General features: G+C 45.2%; 1 protein-coding gene across 1 annotated transcript in view; it reads left to right on the forward strand.

Moving 5' to 3' along the window:
* The window catches only part of LOC104273943 (regucalcin-like), a 12,754-nt gene extending 865 nt beyond the window's left edge, over positions 1 to 11,889 (forward strand). The window contains 6 exon segments of the mRNA XM_009869439.1: positions 3,067 to 3,249; positions 4,382 to 4,445; positions 4,447 to 4,583; positions 6,104 to 6,235; positions 10,791 to 10,945; positions 11,672 to 11,889. Of these exon segments, the coding sequence (XP_009867741.1) occupies positions 3,067 to 3,249; positions 4,382 to 4,445; positions 4,447 to 4,583; positions 6,104 to 6,235; positions 10,791 to 10,945; positions 11,672 to 11,722 (722 nt within the window). The 3' untranslated portion in view covers positions 11,723 to 11,889.
* Positions 11,890 to 19,633: the final 7,744 nt, after the last annotated feature.

A 19,633-nucleotide genomic window follows, 5' to 3' on the forward strand; every position in this document is an offset into this window, starting at 1 on the left:
AAATGAAGGAGCAGGTCTCTTTTGAAAATAGGATGGATGAAGAGCCAGCAGGCTAAGGATTTTCTTGTCTGTTAACTGGACCAAATATCACTCTCAATTTCTGTCCTGGACTGTGAAGTGACTGTGATAGCGAAGTCACAATGTCAGGTTTTGCATACATAGGATAGATGAAGGTTGTGAATGAGGGAACTTCGAAGTGCATCACGCTTCAGAAGCAATTCCAAAACCATCTTGCAATTTTGTTGCAAGTGGCAGTGACTGGCCAGACTTAAGTCATAGAATCATAGACTCATAGAATGGCCTAGGCTGGAAGGGACCTTAGAGATCATTTAATCCAACCTCCCTGTCATGGGCAGGGACGCCTCTCAACTAGATCAGGTCCTGAGGATTTTTCTTATGGTTTTGGGCTGTTTGATCATGTTTGGTCTACGTCTTTTTTTTTTTCTGTAAATTGCTCACAACCCACGCTTCTGCTCCCTCTTTGTCCCAGGGGTAATGGTCACCAAGACTGTCCTTCTCTGGCGATATCTGTGGCAGTTTTGTTACTGATTTGAATGAGAAGTGCCTGTAATATTTTCTTTACTAGACGAAAGTGTCTCATAACAATTTAAGAAGATTGGGATTTTTTTAAGGTGACTGTCACCACCTAGAGTCTTAATAGTTTATTTGTTTTGGAAAGGAAGAGGTGTGCTAATGCTCACAAAAACTTACAGATTGACTTCTGGATGTGATAACATAATATTTCTTTCTCTGAAGACAACTCCTTAAGTGGTTTAAGTAACTCGGTTTTATTACTTTCTCATGTGCAGTAACACTTGGTGAAAATCATTTGCTTTTGTTCTCCCATAAGCTGATCATGTTACTCACAATAAATTGATCTGGATTTTTCTGCCTTTACTGTAGTTACTAGTTTTAAGATGAGGGAAGGCCAGATACTAATTTTGGACTCCAAATGTATTTCCTCTTACCTTAGTTGAGGAAGTGTGCTTCTCCCTGCCTCCCCACCCAGTTCAGACCTACTCTTAAAGGTGTAATCTTTTGCATGTGGCCTCTCTGGAGATGTAGGGATGTAGGAGGGATAGTAGCGGAAGTAGCTACTTTGGGTTTGATTTGTGTTCTTTCACTTCTTTCTGTTTAGTAATAAAATTGTTGTAATTCATAGCTGTGCCTTTGGGAATACTGTGATTAAAGAGGTCAAAAAACCTCCAAACAGCCAAAGAGCACCTTGTGATTAAAATAAATGGCAGGTGGATGTCCAAAGTGGAAATAGAGAAAGAAATTATGCATTGCTGAAGCTTAAAGAGAATTACAACATCTCCACACTTGGCTACAGCTTCAAATGCCCTTTTCGCCTATTCAGAGAAAACATCATTACATGCCAAAGGGGGAGACCTCATGGTCAGTGTTCTGTTCAGCATAAAACAGTGTTGCAAATAAATCAATTCCCGTGAATGCTGCTTAAAAAAGCCCTCCAGGGTGGTCGCAGACTGAGCTGGGTGCAAGGGCCCATACCTGCTGTGCTTGTGCAGTTCACGTGCTATTTTGGGAAGGCAGGGGGCCGTTCTGGTGGCTGTAGAGGCACTTGAGGGGGCTGACACATCCAGGGGCTGGCAAGGCAGGGGTGTACGGGCTGCTGTGTTTGGGGGCTGCTCCCCACCAGAGTGGGAGAGAGACTTCAGGGGTTCCCCCAGGTGGAAGGGCTCCCCCGGGCCCCAAGGTGTTTTGCTGTGAGAAGAAGAAAAAGGAAGAAAAGAACTTTTATTGGTGTAGTTGCTGGCAATCAGAGGAGCAGCAAGAACGACTCTGTTTGATGGATGCTACGCATGGCTGGGGGGACTCTGCCGACCCTGGGAAGGGAAAGCAGCACCAGCTCACCTGGCATAGGTGAGCCCAGACCAGCAGCAGCCTCAACAGTGTGGCCACATGCCTTGGTGAAGAATTTGTGAGAGTGGAGTTTGCAGTCAGGTGAGCAACCGAGGCATTGGGGGCAAAAGTAGCATTCGGATCTCTGGCATGGTGGTGCTGCTGCTGGGGACGCAAAGGGAAGGGGCATCCTGAGCCAAGAGCAACCAGTCAGAAAGGAGCAGCTTCTCTTGGCAACAGTGATATGGCTGGTGGTATTACCTAATTATACCTCTGCAAAGCTCTAAATACAAGAAATGTTTTATTTTTAAGTTATTAAGTTGGTGATTAGTCCTGCGAGCATTAAATGTTATCCCAGATTTTATTGCCCTTTAAAGCTACTATTCCTTATGCTGTGTCCGATTGTAGGCTTTTACAGAAATGTTGTCTTCATGCTCATTTATCTGTTTTTTTTTGTCACTAATTCCATTCTAATAACCTGTAATTGAGGTTTTACTGCTTAATAGCTCAAATGAGCGTAAACTAATCATGGAGTATTTACTAATTTTCTGTTTTACTTTAGCTCTTGGAAAGCTCTGCCACTCCTTGGTGTGTTTTCAGTGCTGCCAGAAGCATGTCTGGACTGCATGGCAGGCAGTGTTGCAGGGGGATGACTCTCTTGCCCAGTGTGACCTGTCCCAGTGGAGATGCTCTCTGTCCCCATGAGTTACGAAGGGCTCATTTACCTGGAAGCTGTGCTAAACAAACATGGTTGCTCCAGAGCTCTTATGGCAATCAATTTTTCCCTTGTAGAGAGGGGAGCCCACGCAGTAAACCTGTTGCTAAAAGCATTCATGCCTGTATCTGTCCTCCTTTAAATGTTGTGGGTTTTTAGTGCTTTTTTTGTTTTTCATCCAGCAGAACCAGGTGTTGGTAATGATTATTGCTCCTGGGAGTGGTGGCAATGCTCAAGTTTCCTGAGTTTATAGGTCCCAAACCGGTGATTCACTTCATAGAAACTTTCTGTCTATGTTGTTTGCCCTCTTTGTGTGAAAGAATTCATTTCTATATATTTAAACATCAGTTTTGCTGGCAGAAAAGTAGGTTGTTTGTCTTCCCTGTGGTCTTGTTGAGACCGGTGTGGCTGCTGGCGTGTCTGAAGTGGGCAGAAAAGAACCATCTGTCCATAGCACATCCCTCTTTCCCATTTCACCCTGTTTCTAGATGCTCCTGTGAGCTCCGTGGCTCTCCGGAAATCCGGTGATTACGTCATCACCCTGGGAACCAGGTTTGCTGCTTTGAAATGGAAAGAGGAGCTGGTAACCACCCTGACTCACGTGGACAAGGACAAACCCAACAACCGATTCAATGATGGGAAAGTGGATCCCGCAGGGAGGTATTTTGCAGGTATGCTGCAGGCGGTTCCTTCCTTCTGCTCCTCCCTTAGGTTTTGGTGACAAGGCGTGGGGAGCCCGAGTGTTTTTTTTTAAAAAGAGGCCAACTATGCAGAGCCTGTCTAGTTTGCGACACTGGCCTTGCTGCTGGCATGCTTGCTTTGTGTGCTGGCAGAGTGCCAATAGGAAATACTTTCCCAGTGGGAAATTTATGATACTATGGCTTTTGTTCTTCACAAATCAGAATTTATAGGTGGTATTTTTAAAAACTATAAGACTGTTCGTCCAGAAGATGAGAAGGGTCAGGGAAATCTTATCTGCCTAAGTTCCTGATGGAAGGGAGTACAGAAGATGGAGCCAGGCTCTGCTCGGTGGCACCCAGGGATGGGGCCAGAGGCAATGGGCACAAACTGGAATTCAGGAAACACGATTTAAATGTAAGAAAATTCTTTCGGCAAGGATCGTCAAACAGGTTGTCCAGAGAGACTGCGGAGTCTCCATCCATGCAGATCTTCAAGACGCAATGCTTCCTTGCAGTGGCTGACTGGGCCTGGATCATCTCCAGAAGTGTCCTTCAGCCTCAGCCATCCCATGATCCCGTCCTCCTGGTTTTTACATTGCCATTCTGTGTATCTGCCTTGCGGTTTGTTCCTCGGGCTTACCTTAACTTGCTTTTACCTGGCCTCTCAAAGAGCCAATCTCAGCTGCCAACTTTGAGCCACACTGATGAGATTTTCTTTTGAAAAGGCTTTAATAGGACTCATTCTGAGGGAGGAGGAAATATTTTTCCTGTCTCTCTGCTATACAAGACGTTAAGATTTGTGGGAAGTTAAATGCTGACCATGCCTCTCTTAATATTGCAATGACCGACTAAAACATTTAGCAGAGATTGGGCAGCACACCGTTTCTGCCACAGTTCAACCAAAAAACCCCAAAGGCTGTGTTTTGTCATCTTCTAAAAGCAGGCACTTTTGAAACCTACCTTTCTCTTTTGCTTTTAACTGTTACCTCCCTGAATTTCTTGAGCAGCCCCCACACTGCTCCCATCTGGGGGTGGAGTCGTCATCATAGCGAGGGGCGGCTGCCAAACCTGGGGGAGAGCCCGTTCATCCCGAACCTGCTTTCCCCACTTTGTCTCTGCACAGGTACGATGGCTGAGGAGATTCGACCTGCCGTGCTGGAAAGGCACCAGGGTGCTCTGTACACGCTCAGTAGTGAAGCACTTTGATCAGGTGGACATTTCTAATGGGCTGGACTGGTCGCTGGATCACAAAACCTTCTATTACATTGACAGCTTGTCCTACTCGGTGGATGCCTTCGATTACGACGTCCAAACTGGAAAAATTGGTACGAATCGTGTATTCCCGGATAAGCGTGTGTGCCTAGAGAGCGTGGTGTTTGTTTCCATTCTGGTTATTAGGCAGAGGGGATCAATCAGAGCTTTGGGAGTGCTTCTTCAGAAACCTCTTTAGAACAAAGCAACAGAAGGCGTATTAACATCCATCTCTACCTGTGCAGACTGCTAGCTCAGGCTGGTTGTGGGGCTGTTGGTAATGTTGTAAAGTGTTTAAATTGTGTGGCAGAGTTTGAGGGGTAGCTTGGACTACGGTTACGAAACACAACACGTACCTGATCTTCCCATGTATAAAAGGGCAAAATGTTTCTTCTATGGTGAGGTTTCTGTGGCTGCATGTTTCTTAGTACTGACAGCGTAGGCAAAGTGACAGAGAGCTTGTAGTATTGAGCAAAACCTCTCCTAGCTTCTCTAGATGTTTTTTTACCCTATTTGGGTTTTTTGTTTGGGTTTTGTTTTTTTTTAATTGTAAGCTCTTAAATAAAGATTCTGCAGATGGAGTTAAGCAACAACTGGAGAGCAGTAACTCAAACTTCTTCCTTCATTTATTTAAAACAAAACAACCCCTTAAGGGCTTCTACAAGCCTGGGCAAAAGAAAAATTCCAGTGACTTGGACTAATAATTTGCTTTTGCATATGTGGACTGCAGTATTTTGCTTTAAAAGAACCCAGTCAATTTGATATTTATTTTAAAATCTGTGAATGTTAAGCAATTTTAGGTGTAGTGTCTCGTCTCGATATCTCCCTGCTATGGCTCACAACTGAATTTTTCTTTAGGAGACAGGGTGATTCTCCTCTCTCCCTCACCCGCACTCTCTCTCTTTCTGTGGGCAATCTGACAATCCCCAGGAGCACAAAGGAAACTCATTAAAAATATTGCTACACATGAGAAACATTGAAGTTGTCAGAGCATAAAATAAACAATGTTGGAAAGTTGGTTTTCATTTTCCTTAATAACAGTGGATAAAAGTTCAGATAGAGTTGTTTGGTTTTAGGTTGACAGTATGCCTTTGAAGTTGATGCTTTTACTAACTCTGTGTTTATATAAACTCTCAGTTTATGTATCTGAAGGTCAGTTTTGTGTTGGAACGGTGATTATTGGCACGTTCCAGCAATCTGTTTGAAAAGTCTCCAGTTCTCTGACTGGAAGCGACCCATATTTGAAATGATCTAAACTGCCTTTAGAACAAGTAGTTAGTTTTCTGAATATATAGAATATTAATTAATTCAGTTGTTTGTTTAGTATTTTAAGTAAGGAGCATGAGTGGCGCGCTAGAAAATAGACCAGAGAAAAAGATTATATTTTCAGTGGATACAAACTGATCCACAGGCTTTCATGCTGAGGAGGAGCTGTCTCAGGAAACAAACAGGGCAGCAGACACAACTTTCTACTTTCATACGAAAAATCTCAGGACTTAGACACAGATAGTACAAGTAACTTTGCTGAACTGTGATTGATAAAAATTCGAACAACAGTCTCACTCTGTTTTGTTGTGGTTTTTCTACCCTGCAGGCAACCGTAGGAACGTATACAAACTAGAAAAAGAGGAGAACATTCCTGATGGGATGTGCATTGATACAGAAGGGAAACTCTGGGTAGCTTGTTACAATGGTGGGAGAGTGATTCGTCTTGACCCTGAGACAGGTAAGTCCTTGCAGAGGGTTGACTGGAAATCTTTGGTTTAAAAAAAAAAAAAAAAAAGAAAGAAAAGCAAAGAATGAGGGATGTTTTTTTCCCCTCACAAAACTGGTATGTCTGTTCTTTTTAAAACAGTACTTTATTTTTTTTATTTTAAAAACAATTATATGCCCCTGCTCTCCAAAGTTAGCTTTGTAAATGTCTCCGTTGTTCCTAGCCTCTGTTGTGTTGGAAAAGGTAAAATTGCTGAGATTACCACTGTTATACTTGTGAATTGTTTGAGTTAGCATCCTTTTGCATCCTCCAAACTTCAGATCAGCGTTTACCTCATTGCTAAATGATGCGGAAGAAAATGAATAAGCCATGAAATAGCAAAGATGACTTAAGCCATTTTTTTGTCTTGTTTCTTCAGCATAATGTATTATTTTGGGCAGCCTACCGAGGTTGATACAAATCCAAAATGACTCTGATGCCAGCAGCATTTTTTTTTATTGTTGAAAACTATTTACATGGTAGATTTTGCAATTGAAATAATAAAAGATATTTAATGAATTCTACAGCTTTTTATCATTCCCACAGTAACATCTTGGGTGTGCTCTTTGTCCAAGCCTGTCGTTCCTTGCTGCTCCAATTTGGATTTTGGTGGTCTGCCAGGCATGATTTAGTCTGGGTACTCTGTAGTCTGGAGCCTCTTACTTAAGGCTCAGGCTGTGTTTTCCCCCCTCATCTTTTCATTTGTACCCATCCAAGGTCTTGCCAGCCTGTCAGCCTTCCTCCTGTCCTGTAGAGGCTGCACTCCAACCCTAGGAGGAGAAAGCTCCAGGCAGGAGATGCCAGCAGCTCTGGGACCCATTTCTGGTCCCGCAGCCTCTGCCACTGGTGGGCAGAGCACCCCCTGGTGACCTCTGCCGACCCTTCTGGAGCAGTGGGCTCGACCATTTTTCCTCTCTGGTTTACTGTTTCTACTAGCTTTTTCCTCCTTGACCTTCACCTTCTTCCTTTTTTCACTTGTTTCCCCTTTCCTCCTCCCTCTTGGAGGTGTTTTGTTAAGAGAAAGCTAAACAGAGTTGGTGTCCGTAAGCAGATGCACAGGGAGACTAAAAACATTGGTGGCAGACTACATATCCCTAATGCACTCCCAGTCCCTAACTGGACCCTTTCAGAGCTGGATGTAATTTCAGTATACTGGTGGTTGCTGGTGGATTTCTCTTCCATCAGCCTGTTGCGTTCTCCCTCTACCACGTAAAGCTCCCAGCACCCGCAGCGAATGGTAGCAAGAAGTTGCGCAGATTAAGTGCCCATGTCAAAAAGAGCCACCTCCTTTGTATCTCGTGTTCATCTGCCCTATCCACACTAACATTTTAAAGTAATTTCTGAAATCTGCAATTTGCTGAATTCTGAGTGGATTGTAACTAATTTGGGAGATAAACCAGGCTTGACTGCATGACAGCTTCTCTTTTAATGCACAATAGCTAATAAGTGTGGCTTTAATAACAGCCAGCCAGTTGCAGGCACATCCACTGAGAAACAGCTCGTCTAAAGCACGTGAGGGATTTTCAGGTTTCACTGATAGCAAAGCCTGGACTGCTTTTTCAGGGGGAAAGGTGAGGAAATTTATTTGTTTGGCGTCTTTTCTAAGTGAAGGTTTTTGAGGATCAGGGTGAAGCAGCTTTTCAGGCCTCAGCTTCTTTTTCTGCTGCCTTTGGATTCAGGGTGTGCTACAGGGCAAGGCTGTGAGGAACAAGCCCACTGGGTTTGCAAAGGGCTCAAAACAGATGTCTACCTAACCTGTACATTGCCAGCTCTTGTCATACCTTCCAGCCACTTAGTGACCTGCTAGTTTTGTGCAGTCCTGTCTTTTAATTGGGAATTACATATTTTACAGTTCTTCCTAATGAATGTATTTTTATATCCTTTGATTATGCAGAGTCTAAAAGATTCGGCTCAGTTTCTCTCTTCTGTAGATACCAAGCAGAGATACATGCTTCTGGTAGATTTTATGGCATGCACGTGCTGATTTTCTTGAATTTCCAGGAAGATACTGAGTGTCTCAAAGCTTTGTAAGCAATATCTTCCAGCCTGTTATCTGCTGAGACCGCTCTGCAAGTACAGTCTGAGTGTTTCCCCTTGTCTTTAGGGCTCCTGCCTCTTCTACAGAGCATGGGGTTTTTTTCCCTTTAAAGCTCTTACCACTCATTTTCTCACAGACTTGGTGTCAGCTGATTTCTAGGGTGGTCTGTCGAGATTTTATAAGCCACCATGTAACCCGTGTAGCTATGTAATCCCTCCACTGCCAGCTGACTGGATAACCACAAAATGTTGCTAGAGGAAGGTGGCAGCAGTGTTGTCTTGGGACTCATACTGGTCCTCATCACTAACAGACAGGTCATCTTCACTCTCAGTTTTCTAGATATTTTCAAAAAAATATGCTCTTCTCAGGGAAAAAGCAGTTAACCAGACATGTAAATAATGTCTGATAATCTAAACACTGTTACACTGATTTTGATCTTTATTCTTTTTACTTTGAATCTGACTTTTACTTTGGCTATTTTGAGTTAGAATGTGTGCCAATTAAGCTTGTTATACAGCATTAGGAAATCCAGAGTCCTCAAACTTTCCAGGCTTTTACATACAAGAGGCTCTTTCAGCACTGCTCACTTGCTTATTGTCTTTTATTTATTTTGGGATTACAAGAGAGATTAGAAGTATCCAGCCCTGGTGTCATGATTGTCAGTGAAGCAAAGAGATTCCACTCATCCCTCTCAATCCTGTGTTCTGGATGTGCTGGTGACATCCATACTTGTAGGTAAAATGGATCAGGCAACGTCCTTCAGTCCTGCACATCATAGTATCATAGAATCACAGATTGTCAGGGGATGGAGGAAACCCCAAAAGATCATCTAGTCCAGCCCCCCTGCCAGAGCAGGATCACCTACAGTAGGTCACACAGGAACACGTCCAGGCGGGTTTTGAATGTCTCCAGAGAAGGAGACTCCACAACCTCCCTGGGCAGCCTGTGCCAGGGCTCTGTCACCCTCACAGTGAAAAAGTTTTTCCTAATATTTTTGTGGAACCTCCTATGCTCCAGCTTGTACCCATTGCCCCTTGTCCTGTCATTGGACGTCACTGAGAAGAGCCTGGCTCCGTCCTCCTGACACTCCCCCTTGACGTATTTCTAAACATGAATGAGGTCACCCCTCAGCCTCCTCTTCTCCAAGCTGAAGAGACCCAGCTCCTCATATGGGAGATGTTCCACTCCCTTCAGTATCTTTGTGGCACATCATAGCTTATTTTGCAGAGCCAGGTGTGTCTTCCCGCACCAAAACAGAGCCCAAACTGTCTCTGGGGAGCAACATACCCAACTAGGTGGGCTAAAATCATGCCAGGGCTGTACCAGCGGCAAAATGATGGGACACAGCTTTGAACCATGCTTATTCTTGGTGGTGTGGTACAGGCTGAGGCATTTGGTCTGTATTTCTTTTGGCTCATCATCCTTGGGAGGGACCAAGGCACAGCTTCTTGGCTGGGGCAAAGGGTTTTAAGGATGGGTGCTCGCTTTGATAAACACCTCCTGGGAAATGGTGCCCCAGCTCCGAAGTTGACCAAAAAGCTCGTAGGTGTTACGCGGGCCAAACTTTCTGCTTTTTATTCCTCATTGTAGGGTTCTCAATGTTAAAGTTCTCTCATGTTCTCTGTTACATATAAGGAGATTCGTGTGCTTTAGCTTATTTCTATAAAGAGAAATTAAATTGTAGGTAAATAAAATAGGCACGATGGGTAGAATCACTTATTGCCCAGAATTAGGATCTGGTGTAAAAAATCTGCTGTAAGGTGTCTCGAAAGCCTGTTGGTTCAGGCTGCAGGCAATTTGCTTACTGCTGTCTTTAGGACGTCAGCTATTTGTTGGTATAATAAACGCGTAATATTATTTACGGTAACGCAAGTTCCTTGTAAACTTCAGACATGTCTTGTGATCCCTGTTTTATGCAGGCCTGATTTGAAAGGCTATTGAAATTTCAGGAAAAACTTCTAGGAATGAATCTTCCTTGACTGCAGGCAGTAGAGGTGTAGCACAAGGTGCGCCTCAGTCGAGCTGTACGAGGTCTGCTCCCCCCGGGCTTCCTTTGTAGTTAAAAGTGGAAAAGTCAGCAGGTCCAGGGCATGATTCATGTGACCTGTTTTAGGGAGGAATTATATCCCATTTCCATTGATGATGAGCTCAGATACAGATGTCTGCGCCGTGGATGTTAGCATTTAGTTAGAGGACAGGCTGGGGTTGGGGGTGGGATTTTGTTTGTGATAACTGAGACTGAAACCTGTCAAATGATTCACTGTCAGCAACGTGGGTTACAGAAAGTCTGGTTTCTCCCTGTCTCAGTGCTCATCAGCACGCTGAAACTCAGCACGGGGCCTCCCCCCACCCCGGTACCGGCTTCTGCAGAACACACAGAATCACAGAATCACAGAAACACCTGGCTCAGGGCCGGTTATTCACAAAAATTTGCTTAAATTTCTTGTCGAAAGTAGATGAACAGGAAACGGCATGTGTGTTTTTCCCCAGGAAAAAGACTTCAGACTGTGAAACTTCCTGTTGACAAGACAACTTCCTGCTGCTTCGGAGGAAAGGATTATTCAGAAATGTATGTGACTTCTGCCAGCGACGGGATGGATGAAGAGTGGCTTTCACGGCAGCCGCAGGCTGGCGGGATTTTCAAGGTGAATGATACTTTTTACTCTCATTTTAGTAGGCCGTGTTTTCCCTCCTGCAATTTTCAGGCAGCAAACCAGTTTGAGTGGTGGGAGGCAGGAAAAGAGCGATTGTTAGAACATCAGTGATACATGTTAAGGTATTTGTATTTTGGTTCCTGTTGCAGGCTGAGAAGGTGAAATGTATTTAGAGATTCAACCTTTGGGGTTTAAAATTTGTAACAATGACGGTACTGCAAATTTTCTATGCCATCACCTCTTTCTGCTTCTCCCCCTCTCAACATGGTTTGAGTTTTCTACTTATTATGGAAAGACTGCGTAAATACTTCAGTGTTTTAATTAATGACAGATAAAAGCATCTGCTTTTATTTACTTTCTAGATAGTTATAACTAAATTATCTCTTTAAAAATTTATCACCTTAGAATTTGTTGTAAAGCCTTGCTCTTCCATGTGTGTGCATACCAAAGATTACATTGTGAAGCGCAGAATTAAGGCTTAGTAGTATCTGAGAAGAGGCTTTTGGGGAATGGACTCTGGCCTGTGTTTACGGAGCTTTAGAGAAAGAGCGTAGGCTGGAGTTTTCGACTGTGGGGAGCTGCTGGATGCAACATATAGCAGGATATCAAGCTGGAGGACACAGTCCTTTTCTAAATTTGTCATATTGTGAAAGATAAGCAAGTGTCTGATAGCAGTGTATTGCTGCACTAATGTTTTTTTTCTCTCTGTTTTAATAGATAACAGGACTAGGGGTGAAGGGAGTCCCACCGTATCCATTTGCAGGCTAAATATGCACTCTTCAGAGTGGATTAGAGAGGACTGACATAAGCAAGACAAGTCACAAGGTCTGATTCTGGTGTTCAGCATCTTTTGCTTTGAAACTGTAACACAATTGTAACATCTCCTCAAGAGAGGATGAAGACCTACTGTAATGCATGGAATATTTTAAAACTGATTATTTTTCCCCTTTAAACTCTATTACTTTAAATATCTGATGCTGCTTTTACTGTTGTGCTAAAAAGATTCTCACCCTAATAAACTACTGAGTACTGTAACTTCCTTTTATGATTAAATAATGTTTTACTATATTTTCTTTAACTGGAATTTCTTTTATCTCATGATGTTCTCAACAACTGAAACACTAATTCCTGTTACTGTGCATCTGTAGCTTCCTTTTTACATTACATTTTTAAGGCCTCGGCCGTGGTTGTGCTTAAATTAACTCTGATCACCCGGAGCTGACCACCAGCTCTCCCCAAAGGTGCATTTTCTTAAACATAAATCCAACTTTTGGCATCGAGGACCATCATCTTTGTCCATCCTTTGAAGATCTTGCCTATTCAGAGGAGATCCGTGGCGACAGGAAAGCGTTAAGCATTCTTGGCCCTTGGTATTTAAAAGAAAACACCACCTGCACATGCCTCCTGCACAAACTCCCCCAGAGCAGCCGGAGAGGCAAGAGGGGCCCATGTGCCCAAATGGCCATTACTTCTAGGAAGGTGCAGAGAAGAGAAGTTTTACTGTAATTTCTTCACAGCACCTGTTGTAAACAGCAAGCTTGTTCACTGGGTTGCTTTTTTTGCTGGTAACTTCAGGGCCCGTATGGGCTGAAGCAATCATGGTGTAGCTCAGTTGGTTTTTAAACTGCACATTTTTGCTCTTGGTGTGGTACGTGTTCCCGTGTTTGTGCACCTTCACCTGCAGGTGGAATAGCTGTCTGTCCCTGTCCTCTTGGGTGAAGGGAACCCACTGCCTACAGAGAGAGCCTGCAGCAGGGCCTTTTCTCTGCAGGTAGCTCCAAAAATCAGTATGTCATGGTCTTGCAGTGCGTCTCTGCAAGCCTGTTGGAGTTAGTTTCTCTCTGAAGGATCTGCATGTGTCTCTTCTGCCCCTCCAAGTGTGCAGTGGACAACTCAGCTGCCTGAGCCAAGGGTTCAAAAGCGGCTTTGTGCAAGTCATTGTTTTTACTCTTTAAAGCATGTGGGGTTATGTCTCAGCAGCTGGAAAAACAGAAGGTTTTAAGCAGTCCCCCTTTGGGGCAGAAGGTGAACGTGAGGTGGTGAAGAAAGCTGGGTCTTGTTCTTTTGAGCATCCACCACTGTAAAATTTATGGCAAATTTAGGGCATTGATCTCATTGAAGTCATGAACCTGGTGATAACTGCTTCTCAGAAAACCTTGCTGTAGGGCTGCTGTGGTTCATTGCTAATGGACATTCAGAGGTGCAGGAGAAAATAAGTAGGGATAAAGACAAATAAGCTCCCTCTGTCAGTGCTACCATGTTGCAGAGGTTCCTCAACCGTGGGGTTTTGTACCTGTGCTTGCCCTCACCCCGCGGTGATGGCAGCACAACAGAGGGCACTTGGTGATCCTATGGTTTTTTTGTTGTTGCTGCACTAGAAAGGTAAGAGCAATAACTTGTACAGGCATGAAAGATGTGGTCAAAGATTAGTTTGTCACCGCCGGCCAAGAGACACCCAAGGGATGCAATGGAGGACGTGGCTGCTGGAGCCCCTCATCCTCCCTCCATGCAGTGCATGAGCAGCCCTGGGCAAACGCCTGAGGTCCTCGTGTCTCTGTGCTTGAGAGCGTGGGAGCAGGAGCAGGTAAAATAAGCCTCTGCAGACACTGTACAAATAAATGCCACCTCCCCCTTATGTAAGATTACCTGCTGGGCTTGGCTACGCTGGTTTCACGGGCATCACATGAGCAGGAAGAGCCAACTCTGCCAGGAGAGCTGTATTTTTAACGTTACTGTAATGCCCCGGGAGCGCACCTTGCCGCAGCCTCCAGTGCAGAGGCCGTAGCTGCTTCCCGCGTCCCAGCCCTGAGGAGCCCAAACAGGCACTGCTGGCGTATTTTGTCTCGAGTCCCATGACAGAGTGCTGGATCCAGCAAACTAGAGCTGAGCAGTTCCCTGTTCCCTCAATTAGGAAGGCTTCCTGACTTTTGTTTAATCCCTTACTTATTAATGGCGCTCACCTCTTTGATCAAAGACTTGCACTGATTTCAATTAGGGTTGAGCAAGAACCTAGTGACAGGAAAGGCTGTATCAGGAGGAGCCGCTGCTGTGCCCTGAAGGGTTTCTTCACCCTCGTGACCAAAATCTATAGTCATAGGTGAAGCGTATTTATTCACGACCAAGCTGGAGAAAACTCAAGTAATCCTTTGCTGGCAAAATAGCTCTGCCGAAATAAAAGCAGGCGGCACTGGCTGCCTGGGGAGTTCTGGTTCTTCCCATCTCAAGCACCAGGGAGGGACCAGGCCCTTCCTACAAAAGGGCGAAGCCACGGGAAGATAAGCCTTGGCTTCACTTTTGGGCAACGCTGTCGAGTGGGATATCGCTGGGGTGAGTAGCTACACCTGCGCCTGTCTGCGGTTTTTAATAACTGTGTCTTCATTAACTCTAACCGTGCCTTGCTGTCATCTCCAAGAGGGAGAGAGCTGCAGAGGATGACTCTGTCTTGGTGAAGAATGACTTTTGAGAGATCAGGACAATCAAATTATATGCAAAGTCAAGTTTTTAGGGTAATGAAAGCTAGGGTGGACCTTCAAGAAGAATAAATGACACAAGTGTAATTTGGGGAGTAGTAAACAAAAGAGGGAAGAAACGGATCTACTAAATGTTTGCAGTGCTATAGTAACAAACTCAGAGCTATTGTCTGAGCACATGCCTGTAGGTAACAGAAGACAAATACAATCATTTAAACACCACATGAATATATGTGGTGTGCCTCAATATGCTCTCCCAACTACACCGTGTTGATAAGAACTAGGGACTGTAAAAAGAAACGGTACGAGTTGCACGAGGGGCAACTTTATTGCAGACTTCCGCTCTGCAACCCAGCAGCGTTAGAAACAAACGAAGTGCATGGCAGGGACAGGCTCTTCACGTGGTGGAAATAATTAAAAGAGCAGCTGGCTGGCTGGCAACAAATATGCGCACCTGCTACTGCAGGGTTGCACCACACATGGACGGCATCCATGAAGCGTTTGAGATGCGTCTTCTCCTAGAGGAGGGACACATGGGGGAAAGGTAGACATGGGGGGTGTTGATGTGCCGAGGGTGGGAGGTGTGACTCTTCTCCTGGTAGTCTAGAAGTCAGTGGGATAGGAGCACGAAATGGTGCAAAATGCGATGGGGGCATCCCCAGAGCGTTTGCAGCCACTGGAGAAAATGAGAGAGATGTGCTCTGCTAGGGTTTTCACAGCTGCTGTCCTGCCTTGCGCCACTGCTGATCTGGCATCTGAGCTGCTTGACAGGAGGGTAGCATATGCTTTTTATTTTTTTTTTTCAGTTGCAGAGAGGCAAATGTTTCACCCGTCTCCATGACTTGATTTTTATTTTGCCACAGCTTATGGGAGGCAAGTCAGTCAAGTCATCAAAAGAAAAGAGCTGAATGGGAAATGCAGTTTTCTCCATGAAAACTCCTTTAGAAAAAATGCTTCGGGAAATATTTTTGCAGAAAAAAAAGATGACTTTGTGGGTTTTTTCTCTGCAGCTGAGAACTACTTGCTTTTCTTTTTAAATGAAAGCAGTTAAAACGATCATAAATCAGAATTTTCCTTTTGAATATGTCTTCCAGCTGAAAATGCTGTAAAAAAAGTATGTATATTGTTCTACACGAACCTCGCTTCAAAGTTATCTTTTGAGTCAAAAGAAAGAGAGCAGAGAGTAATGTGAAAAATATTGTGACAGCAGCAGAGACAAAAGGATTCATGCTGAAATTAGATGGAACCAGTGACTTGAGCTTGGGGGCAAAGGAAGGCTGAGAAGGATCCTCAGGGCACCCACAACCATTTTTTTTGTAATGCAGTGACCTTGGAAGGAGTTTGACTTGGAAATGTAACCATCTTTTTTGCTAGAAATGTTTGCATTTGTCTCTAGCTTAGGGCTGTAGTTTTTTAATCTCTGCATTTGGATGGTGGCTGTGATAGGATAATACTATGTCTCGGCTATTTGCTTATCTGGGAAAACTATTCATCCCGTGAATCACTGGAACATCAAATTGAAATGCTCATTGAAGTCCTGCACGGGTGAATAAATGCATTCATTGCTCTTGCATGCTGGTTTGGGGCAGTTCCTCCCACGTGGCTTCTGCCCTCGCTGAGCGTGGTGGGGTCAGCGAGCATCAGCGGCAACCTGCCTCCTGCCTTGCTGCAGCAGCGGGACCCCGAGAGGTCTCCTGTCACCAAAACACTGGTGGTGGCTCTGGCTTGCTGCCTGGCTTGGGCTCTGTCCCCACAGCAGGCCTTGACCCTGTTCCCACCTTGCCGGACTGGTCTCCAGTGGGGGGAACCTGCTGTCACCTCCCTTTGCTGAGCAGGGCTGGGTGTGAGAAGGCACTCAGCATCTTCCGCCTTCGCCTCCCACAGACGAAAAAATGACAAACGCAAAAGGAGGGGAAAAAAAAGTGTTAAAAGCCAAGCAAGATACTAACATCGCTGAGGCTGCCTGGCCTCACCCCTTCCCTGGCTGTGCTGTGGGCAGCAGGTTGCAGCTCTCCACCCAGGAAGGGATTGGACTTTGGATATTCGAGGTGAGGAGCCCTGTGAGGGGAGCAGGTGACTTCACACAGAAGAAGGTTGTGGCACAGCTGGGAATCATAGAATCATAAAATGTGTTAGGTCGGAAAGAACCATTAAAGGTCATCTAGTCCAACCCCCTTGCAGTGAGCAGGGACATCTTCAACCAGATCAGGGTGCTCAGAGCCCCATCCAACCTGACCTTGAATGTCTCCAGGGATGAGGCCTCCACCACCTCTCTGGGCAACCTGTGCCAGTATTTCACCACCCTCATTGTAAAGAACTTTTTTCTAACATCTAATCTAAATGGGAGCCAAGTCTTAATGATGCTAATATGCCTTAATCACAAGAGTATTTTTTCCTTATTGTTCAAAGTGACTGGTACTACAAAACCTTCCCCTGCATCTTTTATTAGGCTCCCCTTTTTATCACCCGAGACAATAATTTGCCCCTAAATTTGGGAAGACTCGTCTAGTCCATGGGGCGACCAAATGGTGCAACGTCTCACTTTCCCACTCTCGTGACATGAGAAAAATACTGAGCAAGGATTTTTTCACCTATCACATGTTCTGCTGCTGGCACCATGAGCCAGACCATTCAGAAGGGCTTTGGTCTGTGCCTCATCATTCATGTGACTGCTGACTGAACACAGAATGTAAAAGGTTACCTGCTCGCTGCAGATAACATCAACTGTTGCACATTTTTAATCGTCGCCGAAAGCAGCAGCCAGTTTCATTGGACCAGCGCTGGAAGAGAGGCACCAACTCAGGTCTTGCAATACTTTCCTCAGCAGGTGTGTTGATGTGATGAACGACAGCATTTCAGCTAGATGTCCTTCAGCTCGGTGTGAATATTCAGCTGTTTGTTGGAGGGGAAAGGATTCTTAAAACTTTTCAGTTTACACAGACGGTTGTTTCTCTGTACGCCTGGCTTTAGCTGTCTGCCGACTTATTCAAAACTTCGGCTTGAAATTAAAACTGAAAAGATGTGCGCTTGCATGAGGGAGAGAGGGAGAGTAACGGTAAAGAAATCTTTTAAGGCCAGTCATTCATCTGTATTTTATCTGAATCTTATGGATACTGAAATGACCAGTTTTCGTCCAGATCGTTTGAAAAGGGCTGTGGACTGGGGATTAGAAAAGCTGTTTTCAAATAGCCAGAAAGAGGTTTTAGTTTTTAGAGCAGACTGGATGTTTTTACATTAATTTTTCATTCCTAGCAGGAAATCTTTCTTATGGTCCCGAAATTCTAGCAGCTTTAAATGGTTTATCTTTGAAAATGTTTCAGTGACACCCGTCAGCCCCTTAGTCTCTGTAAAGGGATTTAGGCGTGAGTCCAGGAGCCTAGAACGCCAACATAACATCACAGAGAGGATATAGGCAGGATGAATGTGATGTTTTTATTTGCAGAGGTTTTGTCTGGGGAGAATGCAGCAGGATTTGGTGCTGTCTGCTTGGAATTGTTCTTTTCTTGCTCTACACTCTCATCTCTGATGGGTCAGTGCTGCTCCAAGCAGGGTGTGAGGTACCGCACAAAGAGGTGCTAGGCGGCAGGATGCCTGGGGAGTGATGAAACCGGGGTGCTTCGGACAAGACTTTTGGGAGTAATTTCCTTATTTTTCCCTCTGAGATGCTGTAGTCTGTGCAATGCTGCTGCTGCATGCTGGCAGGGAGGATGCAGCAGGAGATGGACCACCAGGCATGGGGGCCATCCAGGGGCCACATCCCTGCCAGTTTGTGAGGACTCTTGGAGGGCAGTGCTGCCTATTAGGGTTGGATGATCCTTCCTGTTAAAAGTCTTCATTTTCAGCTTCTTGTAAAAATTAGGGGAACCTCAGTCAACAAGGCACAAATCTTCCTTTCTGATTGCCCTCTCTTTAAAAATGGGTGAAATTTGAGGCGAAATATCCAGCCCACAGCTGGAGTGACATACAGGAACTATTTCTGTGGTGGAGGGGAGAGATGCTGAGATGCTGAGACCTGCAGCCAGGGAAGGCAGACGTGTGCTGAGTCTCTGTGGGACAGGGCGGGTCTCTGCAGCATCGCAGGGTGGGGGGGACATGAGAGGGTAAGCAGGCCGTGGGTGCAGGCAGGTTGTTTTTTCCCCCGCCTGTACCTTGTGAAACAGGTGGCAGTGGCATGACTGCATACTCCTCACGAGGAGTGCTGGATGGTTTTGTGAATCGGCGTTTTACCACAGCTTCTTTGCCAAGCCCCTGTTTTCTTCTTGCCGAAGGTGGAGAAGGGGCAATAAATGAAACGGGAGCTGCTGGGAATAGAAAGGTTTCATAAGGCTCAGTTGGGTCAATAAAACAACCAATGAGACATATATGTACTGGGTGCTGCAGATCTGGAGACTTTTTACCTCTGTGGGAGCTGCCCAGCTGCCAGGCTGCTGCCGATCCCTGTCCTCCCACGGGGGTGAAAGCAGCTGTTTTCCAGACCATGATACAATAGAGTCAGCGTTATGCCTCCAAGCCTCGGGTCCCAAATATGGCAGCCACATGATACAAAATTTTAACCCAAGAGAAACTCACTCCTCCAGCTTGAGCATGGCTTAACAGGTTTTAGGAGGTTTTCTGGCATCTTGCTCTGTATTGTCATTTACACTATAGACTGATGGTGTTTGCTTGCATGGAGCAGCTCGCTGCCTGGCCTCTTGTAGCCAGTTTTCTTGGAAGGGAGAAGGATATATTTGATAAATTGGTTGTCTGAACCTCACCTCAGCTGCGTGACTCCTTGTCATACGTGCCCAGGGCTGGGGAGCAGGGAAGATCCCAGGTCCCCAGCCCTGGCGTTTCCACTCATGATGGTTACTGCCTCTTCCCACATATTTTGAAGCGCATTAGCGCTAATTAATTATCTGTAAAGCTTATCACCAGCTCACCTACTAGGAAACAATGCCCGCTTGAAGACAGTAATCTGTAGGAATTGTGTTATGTCAGGGACTGGCTGCCACCCAAGAAATATCTCTCCGATCTGCAGAAAAAATGTGCTGAGGCTGGCGGGTGCAGCAGCGACGGCTCTATTAGCGGTGACTGAGGCAGCGAGCAGGTCCCTTTCTTTTGTGAGAGCTGAACAGTGGCGGGTGTTGCTCACATCTCACGCTACAGGCCCAGGGACCTGTTTTGGAGGGCATCGATGGGTTCTGAAAGCAAACAGGAGGGACCAGGCACC

Source organism: Apaloderma vittatum, unplaced genomic scaffold (genome assembly GCF_000703405.1).
Source record: "Apaloderma vittatum isolate BGI_N311 unplaced genomic scaffold, ASM70340v1 scaffold85, whole genome shotgun sequence".
Classification (NCBI taxonomy): domain Eukaryota; kingdom Metazoa; phylum Chordata; class Aves; order Trogoniformes; family Trogonidae; genus Apaloderma; species Apaloderma vittatum.